This window comes from Phacochoerus africanus, chromosome 2 (genome assembly GCF_016906955.1).
Source record: "Phacochoerus africanus isolate WHEZ1 chromosome 2, ROS_Pafr_v1, whole genome shotgun sequence".
Taxonomy (NCBI): Eukaryota; Metazoa; Chordata; class Mammalia; order Artiodactyla; family Suidae; genus Phacochoerus; species Phacochoerus africanus.
The window spans coordinates 15,333,196-15,350,249 of NC_062545.1; the positions used below are offsets into that span (position 1 = coordinate 15,333,196).

Genomic DNA, 17,054 nt, shown 5'->3' on the forward strand with positions numbered 1-17,054 from the left:
AAAAAACTATTTTAATCAAAAGCGCTTAATTGATAACTTTGAGAGAAAATACAAACTTGGTTATATATACACACTCAGCTCTCAAAATCTGCCTCCTGGTTGACAGAAGGGATCTAGGGAAGTACAGATTTGTCCTAGAACCTAAAGACAACCACACAGCTATTTTATACAGTAAGACAGCAGCCTTCGTGCAGTGGGGTGCATTCCTAGTGACATCACAGTTGTGCAACAGGACACAGGTATGGAGAATAATTTCTGGGACTAAGACACCAGGGGAATGAGGTCTTAAAAACGAAAAAGTCAGACATGGGAAATAGCATTCCTGGGACAAGAAGCATCAAGTAACTTGGTTTTGTAAACGCACTTACAAATACTCCTAGCAAGTCGGAGACTCTCTCCTTTGTCGTAGTGCTTCTCCTTTCTGATACTGCTTCCTCTTGAAAACTCATATCGTGTTTAAAGAAAAGCAGTGAACAAAGGGGTGTCCCCAGCGCAATGCTAGTCAATACGGACTCTGTTTATAAGCTACAAGAAGAAAGAACAGTGTGGAGAAGGAAGAAATTTGGGTTATTTTTCGCTCTTTAAAGAGGAAAACAAATGCTTTGGTACCTGTGTGTAAAATAAGGATGGTCCCATTTTAAGAGTTTTAGTTGAGAAAACCAAGTGCAGCTTGTAGAGGAAAAGAATCATGGTAAGATGTCACTGGTTCAAATCAGTATCATTGCTTATCTTTATTTTTTTTAATTTTTTTTGTCTTTTTGCCTTTTCTAGGACCGCTCCAGCGGCATATGGAGGTTCCCAGGCTAGGGGTGTCTAATCGGAGCTGTAGCCGCCGGCCTACGCCAGAGACATAGCAACGCGGAATCCGAGCCGTGTCTGCGACCCACACCATAGCTCACGGCAACGCCGGATCCTTAACCCCTGATGAGCAAGGCCAGGGATCGAACCCGTAACCTCATGGTACCTAGTCGGATTTGTTAACCACTGCACCATGACAGGGCACTCCAATCATTGCTTATCTTTAAATGAAAAGCCCAGAGCCACTTTCCCTCTACACACGATATTTGTTAAAAATGAAGCCTGAGAGGGACGGGGAGGGGCCACAGAATGTAAAATGGCTTAGGATGGGAATGCAAGGGCCCTGTGGTTTGAGAAAACATTGCATTGATGGCAGTCTGCAATAAAATATTTTTATAAAGTGGCAATAAATTCACCTTCATGTTCCTACTTAGCTTCTTTAGTTTTTCCTTTTACTCAGAAGGTCTTGCTTTTGTTTTTTTCCTGCTTCCTTCCATAAGAGTTGGAATAGTACATACCATCAGATTGAACCACTCTTTAAAGACCATAATGACAACATAAAAGTAAGATGTGATTAGTCAGAATTTAGTAACCAACAATCCTGCTCTTTTATATGCGCCTAAACAATGAAAAACGACCCCTATGTGACATCTGGACTAGAAAATAAATTTCATTGCAGTCAGTGAAATTCTCAAGGCTGGGATCAGGTCATTTGGCTGAGTACAAAACTCCTAAACAGACTTCTGAAAAACTACTCTGGAAAGGGTCATTTTCAAGCGCTTTATTTTAGCGCTTGGCTTACTTCTTCAGACTAGAAACAAGCACAAAAAGTGAAAGGTTCTATCTGTCCGCCTCCCCAACTATAATATGATGAGATGATCAAGTTGTGCCCAGATCAACCCATCTTCCCTAATACGTCAGTCTGCATTTCCTGCACTTGGTTTTAAGCCATTAAGGGGATCATTCATTTATTCATTTAACCCCAGAAATCATAAAGTAAGGATGAGCAGCACATTCTCCAGGCCTTGTCCAGGAATACAGGCAGGATTTTTGCTCATAGAAAACTGATCATGCTACATTCTAATTTCCCATAGTTTCGTAATTTTTGCATTATAATCGTGAGGATACCAGAATAGAAACCCTAAAAGGCACCTAGGCTATACTACAATTAGAGATCCCTCGCTGAAGTTATTCTAGGGTCTTGTCATAAATTTAACAAAAATGTCAGATGCAAGCATCATCCTTTAAACAGCTTTAGTTTCCTTAAACAAACAAACTAAGAAAAGGCCTCCTTGCTGCCTTTGAGTCTTAGGATAAAACTACTATGGCTTCTGGGCAATAGGAGAAGATTACTGCAATTTCTAAAGTCTGGGCACTAATTGTCAGGATATAGGGGAAAAAAATACCATGGCCATCATGGTTTGTTTTTGTTTTTGTTTTTTTTTAAAAAAAAGCCTAAAAATTTTCAAGTAAGTTTGACTTACGTGAAACGCGAAGGCCATCAGCATCAAAAAAAAAAAAAAAAAAACACAGTGTAGGATGCTGACATCGCTACAGTACAATCCTGGCTGGATCACCAGCCGTTTCCAAGAGTTGTGCTGTTAAAGTATATTTTACACCTCTGGTTATTACAAAATTGTTTTAATCTGGTACATACAAAACACCTCTCAGTGTCTGTAATTTATAAGCATGAGAAGAAGTGAATTCAGGCAGCTACTCTTAAGAACCTTAGGCGAAGCTGCTTGAACTAAGACACTGGAATTTTTCCCTTAGAGACTGGACAATATTTTGCTGATTGGGAGACGGCCCCTTCCAGAGATAGTCATTCAGTTTGTCAGAATCGTTGTATGATGTCAGATACGGTGACATCCCCAGTTTGCTGCTCGCTGGCTTTGCTGGAGTGCAGGCATTCGTCAAAGGGTAAGAGGTGTTGCTGCTGCAGACACTGTCAGAAGAGTCAGGGTCCATCATCTTTGGATCAGATTTCCGTCGACGACCGTGGGAGTGCTCTAACTCTGACTCATCTTCTTCTGACTTTATCTCCACATAGTCATCGTCGTCTCCTTCAGTCTCTTTGAAATTGGAAAAATAGTTCTGGGTAGCTATTTGGGCACTTAGAGGTAAATTTCTGTTTACTACCAGAACTTTCTGCGAGTCCTGGAGCGTGAGATCCGAGCGTTTTTCGGTGCCCTGTTGACAGGAGTCTGAGATACCCGGCAGCAAATCCTGGTGACTCTCCCACCTTGCACTTCCGTGTAGAGACAGGGGCTGCTTCCTTCCCATGTCACTGGGGTAGCTGATGGAGTCTGCAGACTTGTTTATCAAGATGGAGGAAGACGACTGGGACCTGTTATAAGGCTGAGACTTAGCACTGATGCCTTTCCTACCCAGAGAATTGTAAAGATGGCCCTGACATGAGTTCTCTTTGTTTGGCTGAGTGACCACCACGCTGTGTCTCTGCAGGGAGCCCAGCAGAGGGTCGGGGGTTTGAAGCGAAGGCACAGAGCAAGCTGTGGACAATTGCCTTGGGGTACTTTTTGTACTGATCTCGAAGGTGGGATATTTTGACTTCAAGTCTTGCTCTGGCCGGGGACAGAAATCTGCTAGCTCTCCATTACTATAGGTTGAATGCAAAAGCCAATCCCCGCTCCCATGTTGGGAGTGGGAAGGTGATGAGCTCCTGAGGTTGGAAGAGTCTTGAGGGCTGGCCCAGCCATCCTTCTGAGTCTTAAAAGGTGTCTCTCTGAATACGATCTGGTCATACAGTTGGGAATACTCAGCAATCCTGGCCCCTGGAAAGCAAATATCAAAACGGTAAATATACACAGGGTCATTTCTACATGCGAAGATTAAAAAAAAAAAATAACAACTTTCTGACAAATGTTTTAAAAAACATTTAAACGGTAGACGGGACTTAGCTAAGTTTGAGGATGAGTAATCATTGAATACTATCCAACACATACTAATAAAATAATCCACAGTTTAATAAAGAAAAAAGCCACTCAAAACCTCATTAATTTGATCTAATTCTGGATTATTTTATTTCAACAGCTAGTCTGCAAGGGTTCCCTATTTGCAATGAAAATTTCTAGTGTTCTTTTCAAGCATGAGATTGTGACAGTGCTAAAAATGAGTATCGTAACAGTAAGAAAGTCAGCACTTTTTTTTTTTTCTTTTTGTAGCATATGGAAGTTCCCAGGCTAGGTATCTAGTTGGAGCTGCTGCTGCTAGCCACAGCCACAGCCATGCAGGATCTCAGCCGTGTCTGTGACCTACACCATAGCTCATGGCAATGCAGGATCCTTAACCCACTGAGAGAGGCCAGGGATTGAACCGAGTCCTCATGGATACTAGACAGATTCGTTACCACTGCACCATGATAGGAACTCTGAAAGTCAACACTTAAACACTGGTCAATGAAGAATAACTCAAGTTCTTATTAAAAGAAGCATGAGCACAATCCACTCTGCAATGGCGACCCCTGCCTCACCAGTCTTGATTGCTCTTAGACGACCACCCCCAGAAGAATCAGCTGTTCCTATGCTTCTTGCTTCCAGGCAGCCCTCCACTGCCACTGTCTGGGGACGTCAATAGGAGGTCCTCCCTTCTGGGACTACAAAACCACATCTCCCTTCCCACTACCAAGAAGCCGGGGACTGAATGCTATGCTTCCAAGACATTACAAATGAACCATCCTGTGCATATAATCAATAGCCTAATGCTCTCTAGTAATGGCTGCAAAACACAATTTTACCATTATTTCCATAAAAGCTATTGCCACTTCAGATTAAGTTACGAGGCCATTATCCTCTCTGCTCTACTTCTGAGAACAGACATTGCTAAAGACATTCACAGAACCATGAGATAGATAGAGAAGTCTCTTGGGCCGGGAATGAGTCAAGTGAGCCCAGAGAGGTCCATTTCAAGACCTGTCCTCCCCGCATCTCCCCATCCAGGTATCCACATGACCACTGCAGAGCGAAGAATTCCATGAATTCCTATAAATCGCTCAGACCACATCAACACCGTCTCGGCAAAGGGGATCTACCCCACATGATCAGTAAGGGACAATATAGCTTCTTCCTCTTTAAGCTGGTAACCTGTTGGTAGTAAATTAGTCCTTGACTTTAAATATTTAGCTGTTTCTGCCATTTCCTTCAAGTTTGTCTTCTATGAGGACAGAGAACAATCTGCTCTTACTGAACTGTAACCTCCCCCCCAGCCCAACAAATTGCTTGCCCCTTAGTCCCCGGAATCAGGAGAGGGTGTTCAACTTCTCATTAGAGATCCTACATTCACTCAGATCCTTCAGGGCTTCCAAGTCCAAAGTTCTTGGAAGGACAGAGATTATTAGATGTTTCTAGTAATGAAAACTTGAGCTATTATTCCTTCAAGGGCACAGAGAAGACTCTCAATACGGTTAAGATTTGGTAACCCCTTGAGAGACTGAACGTCTACATGGACACCGAGAAGCCTGTATTAACCATCCTGAAATATATGATGTTTCATTAACTACAAAACCCAACTAATGTTAGCTGGACCTTTAGGCTTGTCTTTGGATGGCAGTCCCACTTGAAAGTCAAGATGATTCTTCCCAAGCCACTCTCACCAACACCACGGCTCTGAGCCTGATCCCATAGCTGAATCAGGAAGGCTCTGACCTTACACAAGGTGCCCAGAAAATGACAATTTGGGGGAAAGCAGAAAGAACCAATTTTAAACATTCAGTTAAACTCTTCCAGTACCACCATTTAAATATAAAGTCTTGTAAGAACAATTAGCTGTTGACTTTAGAACCCAGTGGCCCAGATAACCTGAAACCATGTATTATCCAAAAGCTCCTTTGTATTTCCCATGCCTTTTTCTTCTTTACCACACTCTCTTCTTCTTCCTTTGCTTAGTCAAATCCTATTTACCTCTCAAGACTCTCTATAAGCCTTATCACTTCTATGAACTGCCTTCTCTTATACGTAGTGTGCTATTGGTTGTGTACACAGGCACACACACAATCTGGTGTTGCTAGTTGTTCAATACAAGCTGGTTTATCATCCCATCTAGTCCAGGAGTACAATCCCTACAGAAAAGTAAGCATAGTTCTAGACAGAAATTGGTCTCAAGAGCTTCTTAATTACTCAGGTAGTTTTGGGACTGCCTCCCTTTGTTCTAAATACAGTGTCAAAAAGACATGTGCTTTTCCTAAGACTATACCACTGAGAGTGGAAAGGCAGCCTAGAATTCGGGCACAGTAGGAAGACGGGAAGCAGGAAAGACTCAATTGAGAGTCTTTGATAAAATGCTCTCTAAACATACAGTACATATTGTAGACAACTTATAAAGGGCACCGTTTATCTTTGGAATAAAAAGTTGACCATTTGTACATTTGGAATAAAAAGTATCTCATAAATAAACAATATACTGTGCCCATCTTACGTTTTGGGGGTTTTTTGGTCTCAGCTTGACTAAAAGAGTCTATAACTTGTTTGATGCCAGTGTGAATGAGACATGAGCTTCTGTCACTAAATACATTCCCTTCGTCAGACATACAGGAAACAGCCAGCCCAAGACGACACCTCTACCCTAAAAAGCTTATGACAGCTGGATCAGAGTTCCCCCTCATCCTTAGTTCTGGCATTAATAGGCCTTATGGGGCATGTATATGAGCCTTATGCAAAAACCCCATGGCCGTCTCTGGTTTTTTTCTCTTCTGAAGTCTAGAAGGGACAATTCTTATGATTCCAGATAAAAATTTGAAGTGATCCTTGTTGAAAGAAGTATGGAATATACTTTTTGGACAGAGGATTAAAAGCAACGTCTCTGATGTGGCTTGGGATGCAGAACAAGGCATTAAAATGTTCTTTTGTCTTCCCTACTTTACGCGAGGAGGAAAATTCCTCAAGCATGGCGTCTTCTCCCATGTGAAACATCACCCATGAAAAGGGGACCCCAGAGGCTTCCTTGGCCTCAAAGACTCTCGGGAGGGAGGCCTGATGGCACGAGACGGCCGCCGCGCTACAGGCTCTACGAGGTGGGCAGGACTAGACCTGGTTGAGGGAGTAACAGGCGGAAGTCTGGCCCGGGGCCTGTAGACCCCGGCTAGAGAGGTCAATAAAGGTGCTGGAGAGTTTCAGCAGGTGAATAGGGTGCTCCTCCTTCCGCACAGCACCGAGAGCAAGCTCCTGGCAAAGTGGCAAGGCCCATGCGGAGAAGTCTGGAGAATCGGTCCATTCGATTACGACGTCCTGTGCCCAGATAAACAAGAGAGAGAAAAGGAGTCATCAGGTCACCTGATGGAAAGCCTAGTGGGCACAGGAAGTGGTCTCGATCCACCCAGATGGAAGATTCCTGGGGTCTGGGCGATGGCAGGCCCAGCGGACCGGCTCCTGCCAGACGGCAGGGGGCGAGCCACTCTCGGAAGATGATGAGCTCTCTGTCGGTGGGAACAGCGACCGGAGCCCACCATGTCAAGAAAGAGCCCTGACATACACCTGAGACAAAATCGTACAGAATCCCAAGGAGATACAAGTAGACAAAACAAAATGAACAAACCAAAAGCCGCCAGGGAAAAATGCAAAAAAAAAAAAAAAAAAAAAAAAACCAAACAACCCCAAAGGGAAATCTCTTAATACTTCAAAGGTAGGTTAAAAAAAAGGAGACTATTCAAGGTAGTTATAAGCCCTTGCTTCTGCCAGGGTTAGAGTCTTGCAGGTTAATGGATGGTCCATGTTCCAAACAGTCTGCCTCAGGCAATTACCACTTTTTAAATGATAGTCTGCTGGCATCATCAATCCATCATCATCAGAAACCCTAGTATTGTATTCCGAGGCGCCCTCCCCCAGATTCACTCAGCGGTTGCACTGCCCATGCGCTACTATTTCCTGCGCCATCTGTGCCCCCCAGGAGTCTGTCTGCAGCTGGAACGCAGTCACCTTTTCTACACGTAACAACAAACCAGCTTAGCAGCACTAGCATTGGAAGAGGGAAGTGAATTAATGCAAATATGTTAGTGCAAAGAGAAAAACATATGTGACCTGGTCTCTCTCACATTCATATAAAAATCACTTTTAACCTTTAATTTACTTAAAAAGAAAAACAAGTCAAAGAGAGTCCGTAAAATCCTTCAGGTAGCAATTCCAGGGCTTAGCTTCCCTCTGTGTTAAGAAATCTTACTGTATGATTAGCTCTGGAAAAAGAATAAAGCTTTAGATAATTTCCTCCCCCTTTTTTAATGGCCATGCACACAGCATATGGAAGTTCCTGGGCCAGGGACTGAATCTGAACTGTAGCCTATGCCGAAGCTGTGGGAATGCTGGATCCTTTAACCCACTGTGCCAGGCCAGCCACAGCAGCTACAGTCAGATTTTTCATCTACTGAGTCACAGCAGGAATTCCTAGATAATTCCCTTTTTTCGGGCCACACCTGAGGCATATGGAAGTTTCTAGGCTAGGGGTCGAATTGGAACGGTAGCTGCTGGCCTATGCCACAGCCACAGCCACACCAGATCTGAGCCACATCTTCGACCTACAGCACAGCTCACGGCAATGCCAGATCCTTAACCCACTGAATGAGGCCAGGAATGGAACCCACATCCTTATGGGTTCATAACACGCATACCAGTTAGACTGGTAGCCCACTGAGCCACAATGGGAACTGCCTCCCTAGATAATTCTCAAATACTCTCAAACTTAAAAAATTTTCCAACTTTTTTTTTTTTTCCCCTTTGGCTACATCCATAGCCAGGGATCGAACCCCCACCATGGCAGTGACCTGGTGTGCTGTAGTGACAATACCAGATTCTTAATCCACTGTGCCACAAGAGAACACCAACAGATTCTTGTCATTCAACTTGTGAATTCATCTAGGACTCTGGTATCCTCTTGTTATTCTCTGGTTTCCACCTAAGAAAGCAGTCCTAAAGAAAGGGGATCAGTGGCATCAAGCTGCCCTGATGAATTATGTCATCATTAAGGTAACTAAATGTGTCCTGATACTGAGCCACCTAGTTTTTACTTTTAACTGGAGAACTGTCTCCTCTCGTTTGATACAGAAGTGGTCCTCTGTCAGAAGATCTAGTGCAAGGATTCTCAAAGTAGGACTGAACATCCACACTTAAAAAAAAAAAAAAATTCAGATTCCTGGGCATAAGCCCAGAAATCTCCTTGGGTCTGGAGGTGAAAAACTCCTCAGGTGAGAGCCAACACCCTTGGGTTTTTTTCCTTTCCGTGCCAGTCCTGTGCTTTATTCACATCTATGCCTTTCCACTGAGAACCCCGGGTAATTTTAGCTGCAGGGTATGTATTTTTTAATTTTTTTGGCTTCATCCGCACATTGTGTGGAAGTTCCAGGGCCAGGGGTCAAACCCGTGCCACAGCACTGACAATGCCAGATTCTTAACCTGCTGAGCCACCAAGGAATTCCTGTACTTCTTTATAACAGAGAAAAAAAATCAAACTGATAGTCTCCTTCCTTTAACCCTAACGGTGCCAATATAATACCTATGATCCTGGTTTAGTTTTGCCCAAAACGTAGCGTTGATTAAAAGAATTAAACCTTGGAAACTTATATGAGAGTATCAATGGTATCAAACACATTACAGCAGCTGTTTAAAAGAATCAGCTAGTAAATGAAAGACATTAGAAAATAGCTGAGTTATCGTGTGAACAGCTGAAAAATGCAAAAAGGACTCCTTTTTGTCTTTGTTAGCATGGGTAGGCATTTTGGGGGGACTCTGGAGCAAAGAGCAATCCTATGTCAGCATAAACTCTGACCCGCCTGGCTACCCCTCTCTTAACACATTGATACACAGATGCCACCAGTGAAACTGATGGCTATTGTCCAGCTTCTGAGTATATTAGAGAAACTGCTTCAAACATCACATCCGGAGTGAGGAGTCAGAGACACCGGGAAAGGCTCCAGACCCTATCAATCACGCTCCCACCGGCCAGCTGGGCGCACGGCTGGCTTCGTCTGTGTGTGACAGTGAGTCTGCGGTCTCACTGTGAGAATGCACATCGGAGGGACAGGAACCTCACAGCGCTAAGCGCATTTAGAACCGGACCGCGGCTCTCTCCAGCTCCTCAGAAAGAGAAGGGCGGCGCGGAGGGACGTACCAATGGCAGGCCCGCCCTGCTTCTTTTCTTCTAGGATGGCAGCCAGGTCCCTGGGCACCTGCTTCTGCGGCTGGCTGCAGGGCGGCTGCTCCAGCTCAGGGCTTTTCACCTTTAACAGCTGATTTGCCTTCTTGATCTTCTGACTGTACTGCCTGGCCATCAGGAAAACCCTGCTCCTGGTCTTATCTGCATTGTCCATCCCTGGGCCAGGGTTCTCCAGGTCCACGGGGGACAGGCTGTTGCCGGCCACGTCGTAGGGACTCTCTGCGGGCGGTAGGTCACTGGTCAGCGAGAGCCGGTGGAGACTCAGGCAGGAGCCGTCTTTGGAGGTCGAGGCTCGGTCAAGAGCGCAGGAGGCCGGCCCTGGACCATCTCCGGGCGGCAGGAGGAGAGCCCGGCCCGTGGGCAGCGAGAGCGCGGAGCGCGTGCTCAGCTCCGGGGTGCTGCCTGTCAGCGGCCCCTCCTGCACGTCATCTTTGCTAACGGGAAACGCTGCCAGCAGCCGGTCTCTGGCTTTGACTTCGTTTTTCTTGATGTAATTTTCCAGGTCATTCCAGATTTCGTCTACTTCTTCGGACAGTTTATCGGAGATGGACTGATCAGCTATGGACAAGTTACAGCCGAAGGAGTTATAGAGCAAACTCAGATAATCATTATCAGCAGGTTCCGCGGGGTAGGGCGCTTCGTCCTCGCTGAACTGGAGGCTGTCCTGGGAAATGGAGGCCCTCAGACTGTCACAGCACCCCAAGTCGGCCTCCAAGCCCAGGAAGCTGCTCCTCTTGGGATGCTTGAGGCTGCTGCACTTGAAGTCCCGGGAAGGTGGATCCGGGAGCCGGATAGTGTCGTAGAGGTTCTCCTCCACGACCTGGAGGTCGCGTGCACTTTGGTTCAGGGCCTCCCGGCCCGGGGGCGTTCCATCTCTCTTGGGGTGCAGAGAGCTCTTCTCAGGCCCAGTTGGCCTCTTTGAGAAAGCTAGCTCCGGGGTGCTCTTGGGGCGAACGGATTCCCTGGCTGATCTGGGGGGAGGGGCTTCAGCGTCTTCCCGTTTGGCAACCATCAGTTTCAAATCCTCATAACTTATGTTATCATACACATGGTCTATGTCATCAATAGTCAACTCCAGAGAGGACCCGAAGGGAGTCATCCCATCCCGCCCCTCTGTTTTAGGGTCCTTCTGCAGTTCCCTTCGGGAGCTGTATTGAGAGCCACCACTGTCCCTAGTTCTTATGTCAGGGGGGCTCGCGTTGCTCTCACCAGCACTGCTGGCCCTCCGCACCACCCTGTGGCCAGAGCTGGGGGTCTCCTCGGACTCGAGCTGTCCCATGTGCCAACTGCAAGGTCGACTGGAAGTGCTATCTTCGCACAGTCGGGTAGAATTCAGATCTGAAGAGGAGAAGGATGGCACGAACATCTGATAATCATCTTCATCCTCCTCGTTCTCCTGCGGAGATCGGCGACTGGGGAACAAGGCCTGGCGGATCTGGTGGTCGGTCCAGATGCTTCTGACAGCCCCGCCCCCGCGAAGCACGCTGAAAACGGCGGAACTGCCGGGCTGATGGATCCTCTGCGCGGAAGACGAGCCTGCCGGAGTCAGCTGGGGAGACCCTTCCTCTCTGGAAACCTGAGGAGGATAGAAACACACCGACTGAACCTCAGCAGCATGGACACATAACTTAGGGTGTTCTTGATTGACACACTGCCTATCCCACTAGACTTAAAAATTAATTTTTGTCTTGTTAGGGTTCCCCTTGGCACATGGAAGTTCCCAGGCGAGGAGTCGAATCAGAGCTGCAGCCTGATTCAGCCTACACGACAGCCACAGCAGTGCCAGATCCCAGCCCCTATCTGCCACCTACAACACACAGCTCAGGACAACTTCGGATCCTTAACCCACTAAGGGAGGCCAGGGATCAAACCCCATGTCCTCATGGACACTAGTTGGGTTCATTACCACTGTGGCACCATGGGAACACCTAGACTGTGATATTCTTTTTTTTTGTTTTTTCTTTTGTCTTTTTTGGGCTGCACCTGGGACATATGGTGGTTCCCAGGCGAGGGATCTAGTCAGAGCTGTAGCTGCTGGCCTACACCACAGCCACAGCAACGCCAGATCCGAGCCTTGTCTGTGACCACAGCTCATAGCAATGTGGGATCCTTAACCCACTGAGCAAGGCCAGGGATTGAACCCACAACCTCATGGTTCCCAGTCGGATTCATTTCCTCTGAGCCACAATGGGAACTCCTGAAATTTTTACTTTCAAAAAACATTTCATTAGGAAATATTTAGATGCCTGTTAGGAAGTAAAATATGAGTGAAACTAGCAGTTTCTAATCAGAGAAAACAATGGGTCTCATAACCTGGAACCTTTCTTGATGGAGCTCAGTTGTGCAGGGAGTAGACTGCCCTCTGATGTCCCTTGTGGTAATGGATTAGCTTCAAAGAGTTGAAAGGGTTAAGGCAGGTTCAAACTAATTAGTACCAGCCAACATATTTTCTGATTAAAAATAAAAATCATTATACCAAAAAATAAAAAATAAAAAAATAAAGTTCCAGGTTTGAAAAAAAAAAAAAAACTCTATAGTAACCTATTGGAAATGTCAAATTAGCAAGAATTTTTCAGTACTGGTCAATGAAACTGGGATACATATTACCTGGGAATATCCATCTATCAATATGTCTGTCTGCCTGCCGACCTGTCTATCAGGTAAAGAAGAAGAAAGTAGGGAGGGCAGGAATATAATTTCATCTTGAATGTTATTTTTCTTTTCTTTTTTGGTTGTTGGGGCGGTACCTGTGGCATGTGGAGGTTCCCAGGCTGAACGAGAGCTGAAGCTGCCAGACTACATCGCAGCCACAGTAATGCCAGATCCTTAACCTACTGAGCTGGGCCAGGGATCGAATCCACATCTTCATGGACACTAGTTGGGTTCATTACTGCTGAGCCACAGTGGGAACTCCCTGAATGTTCTTTTTCTATTAAAAATTTAAAACTAAAAAAGGTCCAACTAGTCATTTAATTTGTTTTTCACTTTTTCCCTATTATAGACTGTGGGCCATTTGAGAACTAGGAATAAATGAATGCCCACACATATGGATATATGTACACACACACACACACACAAATATATATAGTATTATATTTACAGTTCTATTTTTTTTCTTTACCCTTTAATATCTTTCCATTTTCGTCTTGCTCAGATTGCATGTATAATGTTTATAAAATATAGGCACCTAGTAACTGCATTTTATAAAATAAAATGAGTAAGTATTCGTTAGTTAAATCATGAAAAAACACTAGGGAAGAGTAACAAAATAATTTTGTGAACAGAATACCTTAAAATCTTTTGTTCCAGAAAAATTCCCAGACATTCTAGAAAGTTAGGAAACCTGAATTGCTAATATCAAAGTCTGTGTGTATATACATATATAAAAAATTTGGCCATGCCAGTGGCATGTGGAAGTTCCTAGGCCAGGGACTGAACCAGCACCACAGCAGTGACAATGACAAATCCTTAACCTGCTGAGGCACCAGGGAACTCCCCAAAGTAAGTGTGTGTGTATGTGGGGGGTGTGTGCATATATATATATTTTTGGTCTTTTCTAGGGCCTCACCTGTGGTACATGGAGGTTCCCAGGCTAGGGGTCTAATCGGAGCTATAGCTACAGGCCTACACCACAGCTCACGGCAACGCCAGATACTAAACCCACTGAGTAAGACCAGGGATTGAACCCGCAACCTCATGGTTCCCAGTCGGATTTGTTAACAACTGTGCCACGATGGGAACTCCCCCAAAGTATATTTTTAAGGTGACTACACTTGAAGTTAGTGGTACTCTGGAAGATGAAACTGTACATCAAATAAATCATCAGGTGAATGGAAGAAGCTCTTAGATTAAGAAATAATCAGAGTTCCTGCTGTGACACAGCAGTTTAAGAATCTGACTCCAGTGGCTCAGGTCACCGCAGAGTCACAGGTTTGATCCCTGGCCTGGCACAGTGGGTAAAGGATCTGGCATTGTCACTTCTGTGGTGTAGGTAGCAGCTATGGCTTGAATTCAGTCCCTGGCCTGGGAACTTCCATATGCTGCAGGTATAGCCATAAAAATTAAAAAAAAAAAAAAAAGAAAAAAGGAGTTCTCGTTGTGGCGCAGCGGAAACGAATCCAACTAGGAACTATGAGGTTGCAGGTTCAATCCCTGGCCTTGCTTAGTGGGTCAAGGATCCTGCATGGCTGTGGCTGTGGTGTAGGCTGGTAGCTGTAGCTCCAATTAGACCCCTAGACTGGGAACCTCCATATGCCGCGGGTGTGGCCCTGAAAAGACAAAAGACCAAACAAACAAACAAAAAAATTAAAAAAAAAAAGAATTAGTGTACAGGTTGGACACAACATAGACGCACGTAGTGTTAATCCCCCACAAGGAACATGAACACTTTCTCCCGTTTTTAGACATGCTCCGTCACATGGGCATTTAATAATAACCTGGTAACGGCTATCATTTCTGAGCACTTGCCTTGTTCCAAATACTGTACTAAGTTCATTAAAAAACACAGCACATTTAATCTTTGTAACAATTCCCTAAGTTGGGAAACTCAGTCTTGGTCAGGTTTAACGCCTTCTTTACAGTCATACAGCTTGTAAACAGCAGAAATGGATTCAAGTCCATGTCCTAATTCCCATTTTGTGAGAATTAAGCTCTCTCCCTCACTCTGTCTCTAACCCCCCCACAGCTTTGGAATCATATTCTGGGAGAAATGTTAATCTCTTTATGTCTTTCATCTCTCACTGTGTTTAGTAAACACTCATTTTTGTTGGGGAGATAGAATTTTTTTAATTTTAATTTTTATTTTGTGTCTTTTTGCCTTTTCTAGGGCCGCTCCCGCAACATATGGAGGTTCCCAGGCTAGGGCTCTAATCGGAGCTGTAGCCGCCGGCCTACACCACAGCCACAGCAACGCAGGATCCGAGCCGCGTCTGCAACCGACACCACAGCTCACGGCAATGTGCCGGATCCTTAACCCACTGAGCGAGGCCAGGGATCGAACCCTCAACCTCATGGTTCCTAGTTGGATTCGTTAACCACTGAGCCACAACGGGAACTCCTGGGAGACAGAATTTTACCACTAAGAAAAAAACATACTGAATGGCTGCTCACGCTGTGTACATGGTTTTCATCTGTGTCTGACAGCAGCATCTGTCTGTGTTTGGCATTCAGATCTTGTTATCCACACAAACGTCATGCAGCCAACAAGTAAGCTGGGATCATAATACTGGCCTAGTGTTGTGTCTTTGGACATATCTTCCACTGGCCAGCCTCCAAATTCCCACACACAGAGAAAAAATAAAATAAAAAAAAAAGGAAAAAAGAAAAAAGCATACTGGTGCTTTCTTTCTTGCTAGTCTCCAGATTTCATAAGGGTGAGTTAGTCCCCACATGGAGACTTGGCTTGATCACTACTGTGGAAGGTTTCCGAGAAGCTCCTGGGCTTGTATCTCCAGGACAGATTAATGTGATTGCAGATCTGGGACTGAGCGGGGCTTGTTTGGTGACCTTAGTTTGGCTGCCTTACAAGGGCACCTTCCCCGAGTTTGTTTATGGAGTCAAAGTACAATTAAAAAAAAAACAAAATTAAACCTGGAGTTCTGCTGGTGGCTCAGTGGAATATGACTAGTATCCACTAGGACGTGGGTTCAATCTCTGGCCTCACCCAGTAGGTTAACGATCTGGTGTTGCCATGAGCTACGGTGTAGGTCACAGACGTGGCTTGGATCTGGCACTGCTGTGGCTGTGGCATAGGCGGGCAGTTGTAGCTCTGATTCAGCCCCTAGGCTGAGAACTTCCATATGCCCTGGGTGCAGCCCTAAAAAGCAAAAAATAAATAACAATAATAAAAAAATAAAAACCTTATGCCCTATTTCAGGACAGTGAACCAATGAATGGTAATGAATTGCAAAAGCTACCAAACAGAAATATATGTACTACCTGGAAAAAACCCTACCTGCCCTAATTTTGAGAAAACCACTTAAAGATTATGTTGATTTTTAGACATTTAGACATCTTAACTGAAAGAGACATTATTTATTAACAGGGTCACTGTGCCAAGGAGGGGAGCAAGTGGAATTGTGGGGAGGGATTTTCATGGCCCTGTTGTTACAGAAACAGAAGGTGAAGCGGGAAGCCGTGATCTGTTCTCTAAGAACTGTCAATTATACCAGCTGATGAGTAGGCATGTTGCACATGGCTTACTTTGGTCAGGATACAATACCTGTTGTTAACTGGTAAGAAATTTGACTATACATCTTCCAACAGAAGCTACCATTTGTAGTCCCCTTCCTCTAACTTTTTATTGGATGAAGAAAAATCAAGACTTGATACAGGGAGGTTTCATTATGCTGCATACAATCACACCACGTCTTACACCAGCAGCAGGACCATATTTTTAGAAGGAAATCTTTGTGACTAAAGGCTGATGCTCTAAGGGAGCAAATACTCAGCATTCAAGAGCCTCTGTCTTATGTGTGCAGAGGCCCGGAGCCATGCAGGGTGGACCACACCAGCCCTGGGTGTGGGTTACCTCCTAAGATAATCTTCTAGCTTCTGAGATGAGAGAGGTGGGATAGAAAGATGATGAAATCATTGCTCTGATTCTGAGAGACGAAGCCGTGGGCAGTGAGGCAGGGCAGGGAGAGCTGATAAGGACAAACCCAGACCTAAATCCATTTCACCACGTAAAGTAATTGTTTACCCTTGGAAGATAAGCTGGAGATGAGCTAAATAAGGAAGGGGTAGGTATGCCTAAAGTAAACATTTCAAAATAAGAAATGTAATAAAAATAGCACTTACCTTCTGAATGTCCTGTGCTGTTTCTGAAAAATAAGTTTTTAAAAAGTTTTTAAGTTTGAGGATTAAAAACATTGTTCTCTCTCTTTTTTTTTTTTTTTTTGGCTTTTGTCCTTTTAGGGCCACACCTGAGGCATATGGAGGTTCCCAGGCTAGGGGTCTATTGAAGCTGTAGCTGCTGGCCTACACCACAGCCACAGCAATACTGGATCTGAGCCACCCACGTCTGTGACCTACACCACAGCTCATGGCAACGCCGGATCCTTAACCCACTGAGTGAGGCCAGGGATTGAACCCACAACTTCATG

The 17,054-nt window shown here is 44.9% G+C and overlaps 1 protein-coding gene and 1 non-coding gene across 4 annotated transcripts in view; one reads left to right on the top strand and one right to left on the bottom strand.

The window, feature by feature from the left end:
* Positions 1-2,423: 2,423 nt before the first annotated feature.
* Positions 2,424-17,054, bottom strand: part of PLEKHG1 (pleckstrin homology and RhoGEF domain containing G1) — a 242,893-nt gene continuing 228,262 nt past the window's right edge. For all 3 annotated transcript variants that reach the window (XM_047769938.1, XM_047769940.1, XM_047769939.1), the window contains 3 exons: positions 16,750-16,772; positions 9,907-11,527; positions 2,424-3,590 (listed from right to left, as the gene is read on the bottom strand). In XM_047769938.1, the coding sequence (XP_047625894.1) occupies positions 2,527-3,590; positions 9,907-11,527; positions 16,750-16,772 (2,708 nt within the window). In that variant the 3' untranslated portion in view covers positions 2,424-2,526. The remainder of the gene's footprint in view (positions 3,591-9,906; positions 11,528-16,749; positions 16,773-17,054) is intronic.
* Positions 15,056-15,239, top strand: LOC125121754 (small nucleolar RNA SNORA23). Its single transcript, XR_007133618.1, has one exon. It is a non-coding gene; the product is annotated as a small nucleolar RNA SNORA23 (small nucleolar RNA).